Source organism: Gadus macrocephalus, chromosome 17 (assembly GCF_031168955.1).
Source record: "Gadus macrocephalus chromosome 17, ASM3116895v1".
Classification (NCBI taxonomy): domain Eukaryota; kingdom Metazoa; phylum Chordata; class Actinopteri; order Gadiformes; family Gadidae; genus Gadus; species Gadus macrocephalus.
The window spans coordinates 1,354,142-1,373,683 of NC_082398.1; the positions used below are offsets into that span (position 1 = coordinate 1,354,142).

At 47.7% G+C, this 19,542-nt stretch overlaps 2 protein-coding genes across 2 annotated transcripts; one reads left to right on the plus strand and one right to left on the minus strand.

Annotated features, from left to right (window-relative positions):
- Positions 1–1,322: 1,322 nt before the first annotated feature.
- Positions 1,323–9,595, minus strand: plaa (phospholipase A2-activating protein). Its single transcript, XM_060035561.1, has 14 exons — positions 9,447–9,595; positions 8,826–9,019; positions 8,633–8,733; positions 8,146–8,266; positions 7,701–7,868; positions 6,790–6,925; positions 6,264–6,433; positions 5,590–5,741; positions 5,024–5,243; positions 4,433–4,498; positions 3,874–3,942; positions 3,365–3,472; positions 2,705–2,878; positions 1,323–2,051 (listed from the first exon to the last, which is right to left on the minus strand). The coding sequence occupies exons 1-14, from the start codon at positions 9,593–9,595 to the stop codon at positions 1,483–1,485; spliced, it is 2,397 nt and encodes a 798-aa protein (XP_059891544.1). The 3' UTR covers positions 1,323–1,482.
- A 402-nt stretch (positions 9,596–9,997) lies between these two features.
- zdhhc21 (zinc finger DHHC-type palmitoyltransferase 21) lies at positions 9,998–18,645 on the plus strand. Its single transcript, XM_060035595.1, has 9 exons — positions 9,998–10,137; positions 10,234–10,339; positions 10,815–10,981; positions 12,459–12,557; positions 13,841–13,952; positions 14,525–14,663; positions 15,176–15,292; positions 15,895–15,938; positions 16,338–18,645. Exons 3-9 carry the CDS (start codon positions 10,828–10,830, stop codon positions 16,468–16,470), a joined length of 798 nt encoding a protein of 265 aa, XP_059891578.1. The 5' UTR covers positions 9,998–10,137; positions 10,234–10,339; positions 10,815–10,827; the 3' UTR covers positions 16,471–18,645.
- Positions 18,646–19,542: the final 897 nt, after the last annotated feature.

Here is a 19,542-nt window from a genome sequence, read left to right on the forward strand (position 1 = left end):
GGGCACACTCCTCCGTCACCATGGGGTCCATTTTCACTGCTACGCTGACGACACACAGGTCTACATCCCCCCCACCTCCCTCATCACGTGCCTGGAAGAGATCCGGAGCTGGTTGAGCAGGAACTTCCTGAAACTCAATGGAAACAAGACCGAGGCCCTGCTCATCGGATCCAAATCCACCCTCACTAAATCACAACACACCCCAGCTCCACTCATAATTATCGATGGATTCCCAGTACCCTTCTCCTCCAAAGTCAAGAGCCTCGGCGTCATCCTGGACAACACCCTCTCATTCGCACCCCATATTCACAACATCACCCGGACTGCATTCTTCCACCTCCGCAACATCGCCAGACTCCGCCCATCACTGACCCAATCCAGCACTGAAATCCTAGTTCACTCATTTGTCACATCACGCATAGACTACTGCAACGCCCTCCTCACCGGACTCCCCACAAAACTCATCAACAGACTGCAGATCATTCAGAACTCAGCCGCCCGGATCATCACCCGCACCAAATCATCTGACCACATCACCCCTGTCCTCATTCAACTTCACTGGCTCCCAGTACACTACCGTATCCAATACAAAACCCTACTCCTCACCTACAAAGCTCTCCACAACCTAGCCCCCAGTTATCTCTGCGACCTCCTCCAAGAATACACTCCCTCCCGCTCCCTCCGCTCAACCTCTGCTGGACTACTATGTATCCCCACATCACGACTCACTACAATGGGTGCCCGGTCATTCAGCTGTTCAGCACCCAGGCTCTGGAACTCCCTCCCCCCACACATAAAACAGTCAGACACCATTACAACCTTCAAGTCACAACTCAAAACTCACCTGTTCAAACTCGCACACAACGTCTAACTGATCACTGTTTTGATTGTTTTTTTGTTTTGTTTTGTCTTGTTTTTGTTTTATTTATTTCTTATTGCTTATGTTTATTTATTTTTCCACAATGTCTTGTTTTTTAAAAAAATGTATGATGACTATATGCTCTGTAAGGTGACCTTGGGTGTCTTGAAAGGCGCCTCTAAATTAAATGTATTATTATTATTATTATTATGCATTCTTCCGACACACCTTTATCTTGCACTCTTAAGCCCCTGGTTGAGACAAATTAACTTAATTCGATATCTTTCCCCCACTTTTGTGGTTTAATTGCTCAAGCATTGAAAACATAACTTTATTCTTCTATAATGCGTTTCCAGTCCAAACATGTCAAACAACTGCATCATTCAACTTGCATTCACCCTAGATATGTGACCACCAAGCTCTTGGCTAAAGACGACGTGCGTTTAATCGATTTACACCAGCATAAATAAAAAAAAGTTTATTCAAATTTGCAATTTGTACATCTTTTTTTATTGCTGCACGTGCATTAGTCATGTATCCACCACAAACAATTGTTGAACAAAAACGGGATATTGAAACCGATATTAAGCCAGGTCACCACGCGTGCCCCCCTCTCCCCCACGTCACTGCAGTTCATTCAGCACCAGCTGGCAGCACTCGCCCACCTTGGCCGGGTCCGCCACCGACGAGTACTTGCCGATCTGGGAGGTGACCCCCAGGGAGCGGGCCAGCTCTCGGGCCGACTGGTCCGAGGCCAGGGTCGTGCCCAGCGCCACCAGCAGCCGGAACACCGCCTCCTTGTCCTGCACCGACTCCAGCGCGCTGCTGGCCACCGACAGGCACTGCGCCTTGGCCTCCAGGTCGGGCCGCCCGTGCAGGCAGCCCGCGTAGTTCAGCAGCAGCGTGGCCAGCGCCACCTGGGTGTTCTTGCTGCCGCCGACGGCCAGCTCGGCCGCGCGCGCCAGCACGGCCTCCCGCTGCGCCAGGAGGAGGGCGCGGCCCTGGGGGCCCCCGAAGCAGTTGCACAGAGTCCTCAGGGCCAGCATCTGGTTGGCCGGCCGGCCCTGGGGGGCCATCAGGCCCAGCAGGTGGTTGCAGAGCTGCACGCCCTCCGCCTCGCCGCACAGGCTCTCGTTGACCTGCGGGTGGCGCACTGCCAGCCGCAGGATGTCCAGCACGGGGAACACGATGTCTGGGGGAGGGGGAGGGAGGGAGGAGGGCGAGGGGGGAGACGGAGGGTTATGTTCAATGGACTGCATTTATACAGCGCTTTTCTAACTAGTGGCCACTCGACGTACTTTACAATGTTGCCTAACGTTCAGCCATTCATGCACACGGTCCCGCACACGGACCCGCAACCTTCAGGTTACAAGTCAACGTGCTCCACCTCCTGAACTCAGCCCAGGGTGGAGGCGGGCAGGACGGAGTAAAGAGGGGGAGACGCAGGAGGGGTAATGGATGGGATAAGGGCGGGGGGGCCGTAGCGTGGTCTGGAGCCACGTTTTGAATGCTTGTTATGCACGAGGTACGAGGAGAAAGTATGAGGCGCAGCATAACGAGTCGATCTATTGGAACAGATTCATGTTTCCATTAACGTCCTCCGGAGACATACTGTATATTGACTGATTATTATAGCAGTGATTTTAGAGTAAAAGGTACACGCTCTGCAAATAACGGTGTCCACAATGGAGCCTTTTGTGACGGGAATCTGACTTGTCTTCGTATTTTATTAAACTAAGATAAAAAAATATATAATTTTTACTACTCGTTAATTTCGTGGTTTCGAAGCGTACAGAAGTCCTACTGCTTTAAACCACGCTGACTGAGTTCTCTTCTGGGGGGTACCTTCAGGCCAGTGGGACGCCTTCCAGAGCAGGTTGATCTGCTGCAGGCTGGGTGGCGGCGTGGAGTTGTTGGCTCCGCCCACCACGCTGTCCAGCATCCTCTCCAGGCTCTCCACAAACTCCTCCGACAGCTTGTGCTCCGGGGACGCAGTGCCGTTCAGCTCCTTCAGCTTGGCTGGGGGACAGCAGGTCACCACGGGGTCAACCCTTTATATTACATTTACATTGAGGCCGTTCAAGCAGGCGCTGTCGTCCAAAGCGACCATAATAAATACATTTGTAAGAAGAAAGAGAAACAACAAAATATCAGTAAAGTCGGTAAAGTAAGGATGTTCTTAGAAATAAGTGCCAAGAACTAACAATCGCTAGGTTACCCCATTCCCTGTATACAACAAAGATAGCTAGGATAAGATGCTACACAATACTATTTCTAAGTGCCAGGATGTACAACATAAGATATGTGCAATAAGAGTCCAGGTGAACTCTGAACTTGAAGTTAGTCTTAAATTATCTCAGTCAGTCTCAAGTCATTGCTGTCTATTGCACATTTCCCTGCACCAAGGTGAAACGCTGTTACACCTGAAATGTTAATCCATTATCTCAAAAAAGGGTTACTTATTATACATACAACTCTGGGTTTTTTATGATGCGACTTTCTTACCCATAATCTGTGTGGCGTTGGCCTGGTCGAAGGTCACGCTGTCCGTCTTGGGGAAGTAGATGTTGGTGGCGGTCTGCCTGAAGGCTGCGGAGGAGTAGGCACCTCCACCTGGAGGAGGGGAGGGGGGGGGGGAGACAAGGACGGAGAGGTGGAGCGGTCAGAGCCAAACATCTCCAGGGCTCTTGGCCCCAGCTTGGTCAACATTACATAACAATAATGTCATTAATACGGACAGAATGTGGTTTTGTTTTAGGAGAAGGGACGGTCGCTTACTAATCCCAGACTCTGAATCAGGATATTTGGAGAGGGATTCTGATACAATTTGATTTATAAAGTTCAATGACTTTAATTAATTGAAGTTTGACTTTAGGAGCACTTGGGATAAAAACACATAACCCATGGCCATTCATGACAAGCTAGATTCAGGGCACCCTTTCACCAACGCACAACAACGCAGGTCTGCATTCCCACGGTTCTTCATCAGGTTCCCCAGGGGACCGGGAGCTCACCTGTAAAGGGGTCGGTCGCACCTGTCGAGCCGCCAGTGGATCCTGACCCGGGGATGTATCGGCCAGAGCCTGGCCACAAACAACAGCAACAACACCTTCAATGAGGGCTGCTCGATTATGGGAAAAATCATAATCACGATGCTTTTGGTCAATATGGAAATCACGATTATTCTAACGATTATTTTTGAGTTTGAAAACATGTTTTATTTATTCAGCATGTCTCTCCGATTTTATTTTTGTAACTGAGAACTTTGAAATTTCGCCTTTAAGTAATAAAAAAAAATATATATATATACACAAAATGGTAAAAAAAAAAGTTACAATCTAAAATGATGTACAGATAGGTATCCAGCTATTCTGCCCTTTCGATAAAACATAAAAAAAAAAACGAAACTCAATTATGTTAATTTAGTGATCATTTGACGCTAAAATCGAAATCAAGATCAAAATTCGATTAATCGCCCAGCCCTACGTTAAATAATTACACATTTTCCTCCATGTCAAAGTCAAGCGTCCGGGCGCTGCTCTTATTGTCCTGGGAGACAACAGGTGACCCCACCTGTGAAGGGGTCCGCCCCGAAGCCCGTCCTGCCGTCCGCCGCTCCCGGGACGTAGCGCCCGGATCCTGTTCACAAGGACCGGGTAAAACACGTTTACCGCCGGCCTATAAAACCAACCGCGCTGCCGTCATGCGGAACGCCTCCCAGTGTCAAGTTAATTAGCCTGAGGCGCGTTAGAGACAAGTTTATACGTTTAGCCTTTAAGTGCTTGAATTACAGGCCCTCTGGAACCGCGCAAAGGGTTAATTAACCAGCAGCGCACGTTTCAAAGAGACAAAAGATCCATAAAACACTTTGTAACTGAGAACTTCGATATTTCGCCTTAAAGAATAGACCAAATGGTCAAATATAAAATGTTCAAATATAAAACAATGTAGGGATATGTATCGAGCTGTTCTGCAATTTCTATAAAACATTTAATGAATAAAATAAATAAACAGATTGAAAAAAAAAAGAGCAAAATCTTCAACTCAAATATATTGAGTCATCATTTGATTATTATTATTTTTTTTATCTCAATAAAAATTCTCACACTCTAAAACCCAAAGAAACAAGCTCCTGATTGCACCGTCTCAGGCAGTGGGGCTCACCAGTGAAGGGGTCTACTGCACTGGGGGTGGCCGGCCCCACCACGTGCCCCTTGGAGTTCTCGATGATGAAGTTGGCCACCTGGTCCAGGAAGGCGGAGCTCAGGTCGTTCTTCTGCAGGAAGTTGTGTGCGGTGAGCCAGGGATCCTCGGACATGTTGTAGGGCAGCTTCATGGACGGCCCTCCCTCGTTCACGTCGATGGTGAACACAAAGTCGTACTCCTGCGCAGGAACGGCGTGGTCAACGGCGGCGTTTGTTTGCAGAAGTCTCAACAGTTCAGAGGTCACCTAGGCTCGTCATGCCTCCCCCCTAACCCACTTATTGTATGTTGTACGTCCTGGAACTTAAAAGCAGTACTTAGCATCGTTTAGCATCTTATCCTAGCCATCTTTATTGTTTACGGGGAATGGGTTAACCTAGTTCTATGAAAATCCTTACTGTACCGACAGATGAATTATTGTTTCTCTTTCTCCTGACAAATGTACGCTTTTGATACCAGCGTCTGCTAAACGCCCTCATTGTAAATGTTTGGTCTTTTCACTCGAGTGACGGCATGAATCCTCCTACCTTCCCCTCGTACGTGACCTTCTTGGTGGTGTGCTGGCTGGACCCTCCCACCACGTCTCCGATCTTCACCCAGCGGCTCTCGGCGACGCTCCACTGGTACGCCTCCACCTTGTCCGCCTCCTTGATCAGACGCGTCTGTCCGTCGCGGTTCCCTGCAAGAAGAGCGAGTTGCGGTGGACCGGGAGACGGGAACTTCCAACCACACGATTCCTTACAGATGATCCGATACCATATTGTCCTTCCCGATTCCGATTCCTGAACTTGAATATTGGCCGATACCAAGTTAACCGATACAGCATCCATCATTGTAACTACTAACAGCACTTGTTCTTACTGAAGGGTTCTCTTAGGGTGCTGGCGATGTATAGTCGGTTTACTTAATGGCGGAAAAAGAAAGTCAGAGCTATATCATTTAAAAAAATGTATCTATAATTCTAAATTATACATTGTATTCTAGAAGTTACGCATCCATGCATCCATGTTTTTTTCCGACTCGGTAGCTCGAACACACGACTTTCCACCTCTGACCGTTAACGAACGTGATGTTTGGGATCGGCGCACAGACTTGCGTACTCGCCCGTACCCGATGCCGCCCTTTAGGCAGTATCGGAGGAATTTCCGATATCGGTATCTGAACATCTCTACGTTTCGTGGACGATCTCTCGGTGGGTTACCAGGCTCGTCCAGGTGTTCCCTCCCAGGCAGGTCGTCGATCTTGATGTCCCCCAGGTCTCCCGTCTTGGGGTCTATGGTGGTCTTGGAGAGCTCGTCCTCGAAGGCCAGCAGCTCCTGTGGACTGGCCACGCGATCCTCTGCCTCGGTGAACACTCGGATGAGCCCATCACTGGTGGAGAGAGAGAGAGAGAGAGAGAGAGAGAGAGAGAGAGAGAAAAAGATAATCAAGCCATTGGTTTCCAATGTGTGCCTCAAGACACTCCAAGCCCAGTCGCTCAAAGTTCAGTGTTCATGAAAAAACAATTGACATGCAACGAGTTCCTTCATGCTTAGTTAATAAATGCAATCAGATTTTTTTTTTTCTGTATTCAAAATAGTAGACACCCAATCAAAATACAGCTTTGCGTCAGTCAAACCTCTAATGCAAAAATGAATATGTATGTACTCTGCGCTTACACCAAGGATCAGACGGATCACACATCTTCCCCGATGGAGAGCCGAGTGCATATGAGAGAGCTGCGTTACCTGGCCCCCACCGCTATGTCGTTGTTGGGCAGAATGCAGCAGCTCCACACCGACTGGGCCGGTAGGCGGATGGTCTGATGGCACTCCCCCTTCCTCCATATCCTCACTGTCCGGTCTTCTCCTGTGCTTATAAAGTCTATGTGACAGAGAAACAGCAATTACAATTGGGGTATTTAGCAGACGCTTTTATCCCAAGAGACTTACATCGGTTAATACACACATTGACACAGTGACGGCAGAGTCAACCGTGCAAGGCGACAGCCAGCTCGTCAGGAGCGGTTAGGGTTGAGTGTTTTGCTCAGGGACACATCAACACTCAGCTAGGAGGGGCTGGGGATTGAACTAGCAACCTTTCAGTTACAAGACAACTGCTTTACCTCCTAAGCCGGCCTCCCAGCAAGTGGTAGACTGTGGATCGCACAGCTGGTGTCAACAAGAATAAATACGGTTCTGCAGGCAAGAATTTAATAGTATTTTTTGAGTAATTAGTTATAAATGGCATAGCCATTCTGTCAGCTATTAGTTAGTGAAATACGCTGCGAGAAAATTCGATCCAATGGACTGTGCTGGCCCCCCGTTGGAGCCAAGACCGATTTTGGGGTAGTTCTGGGCTCATATCCGACCAATCAGGGCATTTGTACAGTGATTTGTTCAGTGATTGGTTTGGAGAATCGAGTTGGCTTGTCTATCACAGGTGCTTGGAATGCAACACTTATCAATAGTGGAGAAACACAGGGTGGAAGGGGATATCTGAAGGGGATATTAACAAATCTTCCTCCCTCCCGCTTTTCCTCTCAAATCATACCTGAAAGCCCCCTTAATCATTCTACAAACTAGAGGAAAACACCTAAGAATTTGAACAGGGTTAATTCAAAACCCGCCACCTGCTTCTGCTTGTGTGAGTATCGCACCTTGGCTGTTGGGGAAGATGGCTATGCTGTAGATGTAGTTTGTGTGGCCGAGGTAGACCTGGACACACTCCCCGGTCACCATCCATCTCCTCACGCTGGTGTCGTTGCTGCAGGAGAAGAACTCTGTGTCACTGAGGACGGCCAGACCCCTGACGCAGTCCTCATGGCCTTCAGAGGGGGGAGGAGGAGGAGGAGGAAGACTGTTAGGATTCCCGCACTGCGGACTACACCGAGATGGGATGGATTGCGGTGGTTGAAGTTGTGTTGTTGTTGTCGTGTTATCAGCGGCCGACAAGGCTTATGAATCAGGCTTGGAGCTACACTCCAACGAATTGTGTTCTTATACACAATTATGCCCATATACAGTTCTTTGTTCTTATATTGTAATTTTGAAGGGATTAAAAAAATTGCATTTAATTAATGAGGGGGGAGTGCCTCCGCTCACCTGTGTATGTCTTTTCACAGCGGCCGGCTTTCCAAAGCTTTATGGATTTATCTGCGGAGCCGGACAGCATGAGGCCCTGTTCTGGGAGGATGGCGACCGCCCAGACTGCCGCAGTGTGACCCTGTCATGAATACAACACGCAACGTTAGGTCAAAGTAGCAGGGGGTGTGGGTGTGTGTGTGTGTGTGTGTGTGTGTGTGTGTGTGTGTGTGTGTGTGAACATACATTCTAACCTCCCATCTTGGGTTAATATAGTAAATTCATATTGTGAAATTTGGGGTGTGAAGATGAAAACATAATTGTCCAACTATAATTGGAACATGCATTATATACCGACCAGACTACAGATACGTTGGGCGTAACTTTCTCATCTTGCAGTCAGCCGATTATGCCGACCACCTGCACCATAGGACGTCTGCCATGAACACCACACCCGACCGTGTCATCAGACTAAGGAGAAGCGGTAGCTGCTGCTGGTGTATATTACCTGCAGTGTCATCATGCACTTCTCGTTGAGCCACACTTTAGCGGTGGTGTCCCAAGAGCCGCTCAGGAGTGTGCCAAACTTCCCGGAGGACAAAGTGCAAACTGGGGAAAAACAAGGCCGCCTGGTTAACACACAGCTTGTATCAACACAACATCAGAAAACAAGAGGAGACGACAAAACACTGAAACCTCACCTGTGTTTTTATGGCCTTGCAGCATGAAGAGGGGCTGTGGTTGATCCAGTGAGAACACACAAATGTTGTTATCGTTTCCCCCCGTGGCGATAAGCCCCCTGGGGTAAGTCTCGCTCGGGGCGATGATGCACACACAGGACACGAAGTTGGTGTGGCCGGTCAAACAGTGCATCTCTGTGAAGCCTTTGTCTGGACTGCATGGGTTGAGAAAATGAAAACAGAAGAGAAAAAAACAGTACATGTCCGTTAATGAGGAACCACAGTACGTCATATATGGGTTTCGATTTCTTTATTGTGTGTGCTGATGGCATGTACGCACCCTCCCTCTCTCTCTCTCTTCCATATCTCTCTCCCTCCCTCTTTCTCTGTCTCTCCCACCTTCCTCTGTCTCTTCAACCGTCTTGCCGAGAGCAGCGTCACGCCTGACAGAGCCAGCCATGGTGAATGACAAGGCTGGTTTAAAATCGCCATCACAGACCGGCAAAGGGAAGCCGAGACATAGACTATCTACCTGAGGTGATACGACCACTCAGTCCGGGCGCCTCTCTCCCCTCCCTGTGCTCTACACACAACCGTATCCCGGTGATCGAGGCTTATGGTGTGTTTGTGTGTGTTGTCTACCTTGCATTAGGGGTCCAGACCCTTCCAGTCCGGTCTCTGGACACGGACACGAACGCTCCGGCGGGGACCAGGGCGGCCGTGACCCCCCGGACGTCCATCTCATGCCCCGGGATGGAGCACCGGAGCTTATAGGAGTTGGATAATGCCATGTTTAAGGCTGCCTATGTTACCGATCTTCCGCTCAGCCCCCGATCAAAATAAAAGCTATCGGCTAATGTTAGCGGAAGGATGATGACGCGCCCCCTACGTAATTTCCGTTTAAACGGAAAAAAAGAACCGTTGAGTAAATTTATTTAGTTATTTAAAACCAAATATATAACTATTTGTACTTAAAATAACACTAAATAATTAATCATAGAAAGATTTATTGAATGTTTTATAGAAATGTATAGTATAACGAACATGGCGCATGCGCAGTACTCAAAATAAAAGCTACCGGCAAATTTTAGCAGAAGTGCGATGACGCTATACTATGTGTACTTAAAATGAACATATAATTAATGAATTTATAGAAAGTTGTATTGAACGTTTGATGGGAATGCACAGTTTTCTTCAGTTCTCTTCCAGCTACCCCTCCTCCTCCACCTGTCGGCCCCGCCCTCCAAGAGATGAGGAAGTGTTTCACACACACACCGACACACACAGACGCGTCGATGTTGTTATCTTTTAATCAGACAGCACGAACGAAAAGGTAAATACTCATGCTGTCCGTATGGAGGGATAGAATAGTCATGCCTTCAGCCTGTGATGTTGGTGTAGGTTGCTGTATCAGGCTGTCTGTTTCTAGGATTGCTTGGAGCGTTGTGTGACTGCTGCTGAGGAGCAGCCCTCCAGAGACGGACTGCACCCCAGCCCATCCATTCATCCTCGGATCAAACTGCAGCCACACCAAGGTCAATAGAAACAGGTTCTGCGTGGGTTAATGTTGGACCAGCTGCAGCCGTCACTGTGTGGGACGTGTGGGACTGTAGGACTGGAAAACACTGAATGGAAGGTCACAGATTTGAATGATGGTTAACATGGATCCTATACGTAGTAAATAAAGACGCGTGAGGTTAGGTTGGTACTAGGCGTATGTTTTCTACCATCTAAATGTAGGCTGTCATTGGACTGTACAAAGTACGGTTTTATCAAATACCTGTTATGTTTTATCACTGAATGATTTATAATGCTTATTCTCAGCGCTGTAAACACCACCAAATTGGTATTACGTATTGCAACGCTGTACTCTATATAACTTCTGAGCCATCATATGAGACTACCTTAGTCCTGGTCAAAGCTATTTCTTTATTAGACGAGGGACTGGAGTCATGGATGTCTAATAGGGGAAGACATGTTGAGTAGTTGTTATTGTTATGGTCCTCCTAGGTCTTCCTGGGTCATGAAGCTGCGTCTGCACTTCGTGGTGGACCCCCTGGGATGGCTGTGTGTCAGCATGGTCTTCGGCATCTGGCTGTACAACAGCGTCTTTGTCCCCATGCTGGTCCTCCTGCCGCACTACAACGAAGGACACATATCCTGGGCCCTGGTCGTCTGTGAGTGTTAGGATATTAGTACTACTACAACAAAGGCTCTATTCATACTACTACACCAACAAATGTTCCATTTGTACTACTACTACTACTACGACCAATGCTGATACTACTACTGCTTATGCTGATACTACTACTGCTCATGCTGATACTACTACTGGTACTACTTATGCTGCAACTATACTACGACTACTGCTACTAATAGTAAACTACTACTACTACTAATACTGCTGCTGCTGCTACCACTTCTACTACTACTACTAATACTGCTACCAATACAACGACTGATTCTCTACTACTACAGCAACATATGTTTAATATATACTACTACTACTAATGCTAAATGTTTCATTTGTAATACTACTATAAAAATCGAAATGGATAATACTATGACTACTCCGTGTATAGTACTGTTACTTCTACTTCCACCGCCATTGTTCGAACTTTGAGTCACAGGCGCAGCATGAAATAGCTTCTAAGGAACTAAATCCATTCGAAGAGTATATTTGAAAAAAAAAATACATGCATTAATATTACAAAACAACCAGACCGAGACACGCGTAGCATTACTGGGACGGGCAGCCTGCTCCGTCTCGCTTGACTTGATAAACTCGCTACGACCTGCTCAAGCAGGTATTACCATGTTCTTTTAAACATGGTAATGTGTCTTCTAGTATCTTCAATGCCGTTGTGTCACTATCTCTATAATCATTTAGAGGAAACCTCACCAGGGTTTCCCAACCAGTTTGGGAACATTCTGCTCTGCTCCGAACTCCAAAGTTGTGTTCTCTTCGAGCCGTTGAAGTGCTTCCACCAAGGAACCCCAACGTCCCGCCAAGTGATACCGGTGGCGAGATGTGTGCGTGTGTGTGTGGATGGCTCGAGCTCCATCTGGGCGGCGGCCGATGTACGTTTCTGCGACGCTCACAGTGTACCACCCCAGGGCGCGGCGCATTTCATAGTCATCATCGCTCGTGTTTGCGTTCATACGCGACACAGGTCACAACGGCGTGTGGGGGGCGTTCACACGGCATCTGACATCATAAGGCTCAGACACAACAGCGGTACATGGAGCTTGTGTGCGTCGTAACCACGGGGATAATGCGCCTCGGCCCAAAACACGTTATTTTAAATCTCATTGGGTTTGAATGTGGGCTGGAACCGGGGCTTCAATGCAACAAATGACCGATGAACTCATCAGTCCTGCAAAATAGTCCAATAGCATTGAAATGCACTACTCACTATGGAAAGAAAACTACAAACATCAAACCAAATTAACTCCAGCAGTAGCCGTAGCCTCTCCATCTCAGCAGGTGCTGTGATTGGCACTATATAAACGTGTGTGTGTGTGTGTGTGTGTGTGTGTGTGTGTGTGTGTGTGTGTGTGTGTGTGTGTGTGTGTGTGTGTGTGTGTGTGTGTGTGTGTGTGTGTGTGTGTGTGTGTGTGTGTGTGTGTGCTGTGATACGCGTCCTTCCTCAGGTTACTACCTGGCGTCGGCGCTCTGCATCCTGGCGCTGTTGAGGGCGTCCACGGCGGACCCCGGCCGTCTGCCCCCGGACCCCCACATCCCCTTCTCCGGTAGGCCGCCGCCCTCCACGACGTCTACCCCGCCGTCTGCGTTTACGTTGAGGGCTTTGGCAGCCGCCTCTACCCTCAGCCGGCAGCAGCAGTATGAATAGAGCCTCTGTTGTAGCACTGCTAATATCATAGTACTCACATACAGTACAACCAGGGCCCAGGATTTGTGTCCTTCGTTGTAGTGCGGCAGAAACACCAGTAAAAATAATAATAATAATAAGTACATTTGGTGGAAGAAAGAGAAACAACAATATATCTCTGTCTGTACAGTAAGGATGTTCATAGAACCAAGTGCCAAGCACTAACCATCACTAGGTTAACCCATTCCCCTTAGACAACAGAGATAGCTAGGATAAGATGCTACATTATGTTAAATACTATTTTAAGTGCCAGGACGTACAACACACAATAAGAGCTTTGGGAGGGGGTAGAAGGGAGGCTATGCATAGTCTAGGTGACGCGCTAGGCGTCTTCCGCATAATGTGGTTTCCTAGCCTTCCACTTCTACCCGTGTTATTTGTTTAGCGGCGTGTAATCGCATTATGGAGGTCTGAGATGAGAGGACAGCAGGAGGAGTTTGATGAGGAGACGTTTGTCTCAGACTCCGGGTCTGAGTGTAATACATACCCCCGTTTAGGGCAGGTCGATGAGGTGGGTCAGGGTGATGTCACTCCCAGGGCAGCAAAACAAAGGGGAGAGTTGTGGGGTAGCAGCGCACGGATGGGGACCTTTTGAATGCATCGTCATCATCATCATTCAAATCATCGTCGTGATCACCATCGTCATTCAAATCATCGTCATCATCATCATTCAAATCATCGTCGTGATCACCATCGTCATTCAAATCATCGTCATCATCATCATTCAAATCATCGTCGTGATCACCATCGTCATTCAAATCATCGTCATCAAGCACAGTGTCAGCTGAACACGTATTCATTCAAAGGGTTTTATGTTAACCTTTTTGATATTTCCCATTTTCATATCGTAGCCTAGGCCTAAGCTATATTTATTTATCTTTTTGGTATAGTTCAACTTGCAACGGTTGTGTTCATTGTGCACTAAGTTTCACCACAAAGCATGAAAAACATCCTCAGTAACTAAATTCACGAGGATCAATAGGATAGGCTTTGGGTGGCTATTTTATGCAGTCTTTTTATTTACTGAATTACCAGAAAACACACTATATCGTGATGCACGTAACCTAATCAAGATGTCAAAGGCCCTATCTGGGAATAGACGCCGTTGACCATCCCCCGCCTCACGCTCTCCTCTCCCCCCAGAGCGCGCCAACTGGGAGCTGTGCAACAAGTGCAACCTGATGCGGCCCAAGAGGTCCCACCACTGCAGCCGCTGTGGCCACTGCGTCCGCCGGATGGACCACCACTGCCCCTGGTGAGACCCCCCACGCCCACCTGTATTTTCTCCAGGGCCACGCCCACCTGTCTGTCTCTCTGACGAGGCCCTGCCCCCACGCCCACCTGTGTGTCTGACCAGGGCCCCGCCCCGACGCCCACCTGTCTGTCTGACCAGGCCCCGCCCCCACGACCACCCGTCTCTCTCACCGCTCTCATTCCTCCGTGGATTATTTTAGTTCCGTTTTTTACACTTTACACTTTTTTTTTTAAACGCTTAAAAGAAAACGTTGGCTGTAAATCAGTCTTAGTGTGTTGATACGCAGTGCTGTCCATTGACCCGTGACATACAGATGACATGAATAATGAAATACACCCACGTGCTGGCGGTTAACGCTTAAAGGAAGAACTCCCCAAAACCCAGATGGAAGAACCCTCGGTTAGAGCCCAGAGGAGGGCTCCCCCCTCCAGGGACGGTCAGGAGTACAAGAGCCCCCAAACCGGTCCGACGCAACGCTGACCGGCATGTCAACAGCAGGGCCGAGGGCGGGGCGGAGTTTGACGAGGGTTCACCCCTCTCTCATCACGCTGCGCCGCCTCCCTTCCTCTCAGGATCAACAACTGCGTGGGCGAGGACAACCACTGGCTGTTCCTGCAGCTCTGCTTCTACACCCAGGTGCTGAGCCTCTTCACCCTGGTCATGGACTTCTGCCAGTACTACTACTTCCAGCCCCTGACCGCATTGGACCAGGTACTGCCTTCAACAGTCTTTCCTTTATTCCAAACCAGGAGTCTCACTGAGATCCAGATCTCTTTTTCGAGGGAGACAGATTCAAAAGTACAGATTCATACAGAAGTTTGACAAGAAACGGACAGTAATCCATAGAGACAGGAGAGAGTCTAGTTCCAGCGTCTTTTAGAACTAGCTCTGGTTTCACTAGTGGTGTATCTGGATCTCTAAACTCCTGTGACTTTGTGGCATGAGATAAGAGAGGAGAGATCGCCCCTGAAATAGGGCATGTATTGAACTAAGAGGCAGGGGGCACACACACACACACACACACACACACACACACACACACACGCGCACGCACACACACACACACACACACACACACACACACACACACACACACACACACACACACACACACACACACACACACACACACACACACACACACACACACACACACACACACACACACACACACACACACACACACATGGGCCAGACTAAGAAGCCCGCTCGGTCTCTTCCAGGATACGTTCACCACGCAGCACGAGCTGGCCCTCCTGAGAGTCTCCGCGCTGATGGGTCTGGTGATGTTCGGGGGGATGGGAAGCCTCTTCTACACCCAGATGGCCGGCATCATCTCCGTGAGTCATCTCTTCCTGCTTCCAATTGCTGCCACGCTAACGTACATTAGCGGTGAGAGCTAGCCCCTCGCTAGCATCAGTAGAGGAGCCGTGTTCCTTCTTCTGTTTTAACCTAGTGATGGTTAGTGCTTGGCACTTGGTTCTATGAACACCCTTACTGTACCGACAGAGATATATTGTTGTTTCTCTTCTTCTTCTGCCAAATGTACTTATTGTTAGTCACATTGGACAAAGGCGTCTGCTAAATGCCCTAAATGTAAATGTAAATGTTTATCCCTGTGTCGAGGGATGACCATAGTCGTTGTGTCATTTGTGTTTCCATGGCCACTAGCGTCACCAGTTTAGGTCCGCTGAAGGAGTGACAGGCACTCTCAGTCCAACCGTAACATTTGACAATAGGCAGCGGAACAACAGTTATTTTGGTCCAACTTATTCTAATTTCGTTTTTTTCAAATTTTTGCTATTTATTGATACGCACGCGCAGAATTAAAAAGAACTGAAATCCGGTTACAGTGTTAACATCAAAATATATCTGATGAGGATCAGCTTACTTAGGTGTTGTAAGGGCTTGTGCAACCAAAATACTCCTTTTTCTCAAACAGGACACCACCACCATTGAGAAAATGTCTCGGACCTTAGATGAAATGTGAGTATTCTCAGTATCCAGTATTATACTACACCTGTCGCAATGGCCGCCTCTATTTCAGATATATAGGAGCATAGGAACGCTGTATAAATGCAGTCCTTTTATATTAATGAAGTCTATTTACTGTATAAACTAGAGCCCGACCGATATATCGGCGGGCCGATATTATTATCATGTAAACATTTTTAAATATACCGATAGTTTGGAAACTGCCTAATATCGGCGGGCCGATATTAGGCAGTTTCCAAACTATCTGTATCGGACGATTAATTAATATTTAATAAAATAAATAATTTAGGTCGGGCTCTAGTTCTAACCCCCACATTCCAACCCCCCCCCTCCCCCTCTCCCCCTCTCCCCCTCCCCCTCTCCCCCTCCCCCCCCCTCCCCCGGTGACAGTCACGTGACCAAGAGGTCCTGGCAGTGGGCGCTCTCCGAGGTGTTCGGAACGCGCTGGAAGCTCCTGTGGCTGATCCCCCTGCGGAGCCGACACCCCCTGCAGGCCGCTCACAGCTTCCGCAACGAGGTGTAGTCTGACCTCTGACCTCTGACCCCCCCCCCGGCCCCCCACCCGTCCGTGGGCCGCCGCCGCTGGGGGGGCGGCGAGGCGAGGATCCATCGAGTCACGCTCCACGCCGCGCCGCCGCTTCGCCTTCGACGTCGTCTTGTGTGTGTCCTGCGTCGGCACGGGAACGAACAACAACGCTTTTTTTTTTAGTTTTCTACCGAAGCCTCGCTCTGCTTTGGGTCTGAGCGGAACAGAGCGGAACAGAGCGGAGATGAGGAGTAACACTCCACCGCGAGAGAGACCCAGACGCCCTGCTCTCTGTGTCTGTGTTTGTTGCGACCTCGATCGTCTCCAATCGTCACTGTGACTGCTGCTGCTGCTGCCGCTGCTCGCATTCAGGATTCCCTCCCTTCTCTTCATGCAATGTTACTCCGGAATCGACGGACATCTTTCCTCACAGTCCCGGGAGCCAGAAGCAGAAAGGAGCCCTCTCAGGTTACCTCAATGGGCTTTGTCCACGAGGCGGCCATCTTGGTTCCAAACGCTAGCTGGGTCAGGGGAAGTGGAACCAAGATGGCTGACAGGTGAACAAGGCCCGTGCAGCCAATACCGAACCTTTTTAAACGGCAGAACAGACCGAGCTACGGCAGCGGCGATACGTCCATCTTAGAAGCGCTGGTTTTAGTGTCGTCGTGTGTCTGTGCCTTGATCGTTTTTTTATTTTGTTTTTAAAGCTTTTTTAATGTACTTTGATTTGTCACGTATCAGGTTGGGGGTTTTGTACGATCTCAGCGGTAACGGGGTTGATTAAGTGCTGTTGACTTTGTCTCACGAAGAGAGAGTTGTAGAGAGGATGATTCTGCTTTGTGTGTTTTTTTAACGGGTGGCTGAAGGATACTCTCGCTGTGTTTCATGAATTGATAAACATTCGATTTTCTGTGCGTATTATTTTATACTTTTGTACTTTTGTTTTAATACCTTGATTTGAAGGTATTTTATGAAACTATTTTACTCTAACGAAACACGCTGTTTTGTAAGGCATGATCAAATATGTGTAATATATGTTTTAGGTTTATATAGTAAGCTGTACGAAACTCTAGGTTATCGCCACGTTTTTAGAAAGGCCAAAGTGGAATCCAAAGATGTACAATTAGATAATCGTAGGTTTTTCATTTGTTGTTTCTCCCGAGAACTACAAGCATACTATAACAGCTGCCTCATGGCCCATCCTACTGTCTCCTGTCTGAATGTAGTCTTGAATACAACTTTAACAATGTACGGGAGAGGTTTATTTAGTACCGCGTATGGGACATAGAGGCTAACTAAAAGCCTCTCACCATCAACCATAGCACTTAACGTGTGGAGACACATACGATGGTGTACAATTTAATATATATGCGCAACACGTCTTATTTTATGAACTGTATTGTGAAGAGAAAGTTACTCTACATTATACCTCCATTCAATGGCACTAGACATGAAAGAACTACACTTTCTAACATGTTTTTTGGGGCACTTTTATTTTGTAGACGGGCCAATATCGGACAAGATGTTTGTAGTCGGGGGCTGTTTCACAATGAAGTCATTCCTGGTCTTCTGTTCAGTTTTTCCCTTTGTTGTTCTGACGCTGTGTGAGCTGGAGCAGGAGAGGAGGGCCAAACTGGGGGGGGGGGGGCATTGTGCTCGGTGGATTTAAGTGCCTGTCTTACAGCCTTTTTATGTTTACCTTCATCACTTTTATTCACAGTCCACGGTCCTCCGACAAACCAAGTACCCCGGTCGCAGAAGAATCCGTCCGTCTTCGGAAACGACATACTTGACCCTTGGGGAAAGGCGATGGAGCGACAGGGAGACTTCAGGGGAAAGATAGAATATAATGCTGCACTGATTAACATGTCTTTACACTCCAATAGCATGAAAGGGATGTTATCCATATTAATGTTGTTGTATCGGTTGTGTTTCTGTTGGAATCAATTCACTGTTTAAATGTTAACTGTATATGCTGGGTTTGGTATACGCTTTCCCCAATAATGATCAATTCAAACTTTTGAAGTAAATTAAGTTTAATTGATCAGTTGTCAACAACTGCTACAGGTTTTGATTTAGAAACAATTTACGTAATCTTTTTTTTTTTTTTACCTAAAACTGAGGCCTACGGGCTTTGGAAGGTGATGGAAAATAAATAGCATTTTAAAATTATTATTTGAGTGCAGTAATCTGGCCTGATGGTGTGTGTGTGTGTGTGTGTGTGTGTGTGTGTGTGTGTGTGTGTGTGTGTGTGTGTGTGTGTGTGTGTGTGTGTGTGTGTGTGTGTGTGTGTGTGTGTGTGTGTGTGTGTGTGTGTGTGTGTGTGTGAGAGAGTTGGGGTTCATAAAATGTAACCTAATTGCTATTATAACACGTCGCATGCAGTCTCTCTCCCCGAATTTAATATTGAATATTCCTGAACACATGGGTCGCAATAACACACTGACGTGATAAGGAGCCGGAGGGCACCCTAGGGTGAACTTGATTGATTAATTTGGCCCTGGTTTCCTGGATTAAAGAGCTTCTCCCCTTAACCTTAACTTCAGCGGGCTGCTAATCTCCAACCGCGGTATTGGTCGGCTGCGCTAATGAAGTAAGTGGGCCACCTGCTAGCTGCGTTGGCCCTCGACATCTGGCCGGACAAAGGGGGGCAGAGCCGCTCAGTGAACACGGAGTATGCGTGCAGCGCTCGCCACTCGGATACAACGTGTCCTATTTTCTGACTTCAAACGCAAGAATTGGAGCTGGAGTCGGCTTGGCCTGATTTGATTGGGTCAGTAGTCTACTAGAAGAGGTGGTTTAGGGATTCAGTCTACCTAAACTGCAGTATTGGTAGTGCGATGTTATTTTCTTTCCATTTGTTTTGTGTTATCTAAAAAAAAACATCGGAAATGTTTACAAATATTTTTTCTTTCATACCATAGCATGTTCTAATCATCTACGTTGCGTTGATGAGAATATGTCAGTTGATTAAAAAACAATTATCCCTTTTTAATAATATTACCGTGATGCACTTATGAAATCAAATTATTACTTTTGAAAGCATAGCACTAAGGGCATTGAGATGAG

Coding starts and splice junctions, on each gene's coding strand:
- plaa (XM_060035561.1), bottom strand. CDS start 9,595: ATGGCATTATCCAACTCCTATAAGCTCCGGTGCTCCATCCCGGGGCAT. Junction 8,267..8,632: donor AGTGCATGATGACACTGCAG/GTAATATACACC, acceptor TATTCATGACAG/GGTCACACTGCGGCAGTCTG. Junction 2,052..2,704: donor GGCGTCCCACTGGCCTGAAG/GTACCCCCCAGA, acceptor CCCCTCCCCCAG/ACATCGTGTTCCCCGTGCTG.
- zdhhc21 (XM_060035595.1), top strand. CDS start 10,828: ATGAAGCTGCGTCTGCACTTCGTGGTGGACCCCCTGGGATGGCTGTGT. Junction 13,953..14,524: donor ATGGACCACCACTGCCCCTG/GTGAGACCCCCC, acceptor CCTTCCTCTCAG/GATCAACAACTGCGTGGGCG. Junction 14,664..15,175: donor CCCTGACCGCATTGGACCAG/GTACTGCCTTCA, acceptor GGTCTCTTCCAG/GATACGTTCACCACGCAGCA.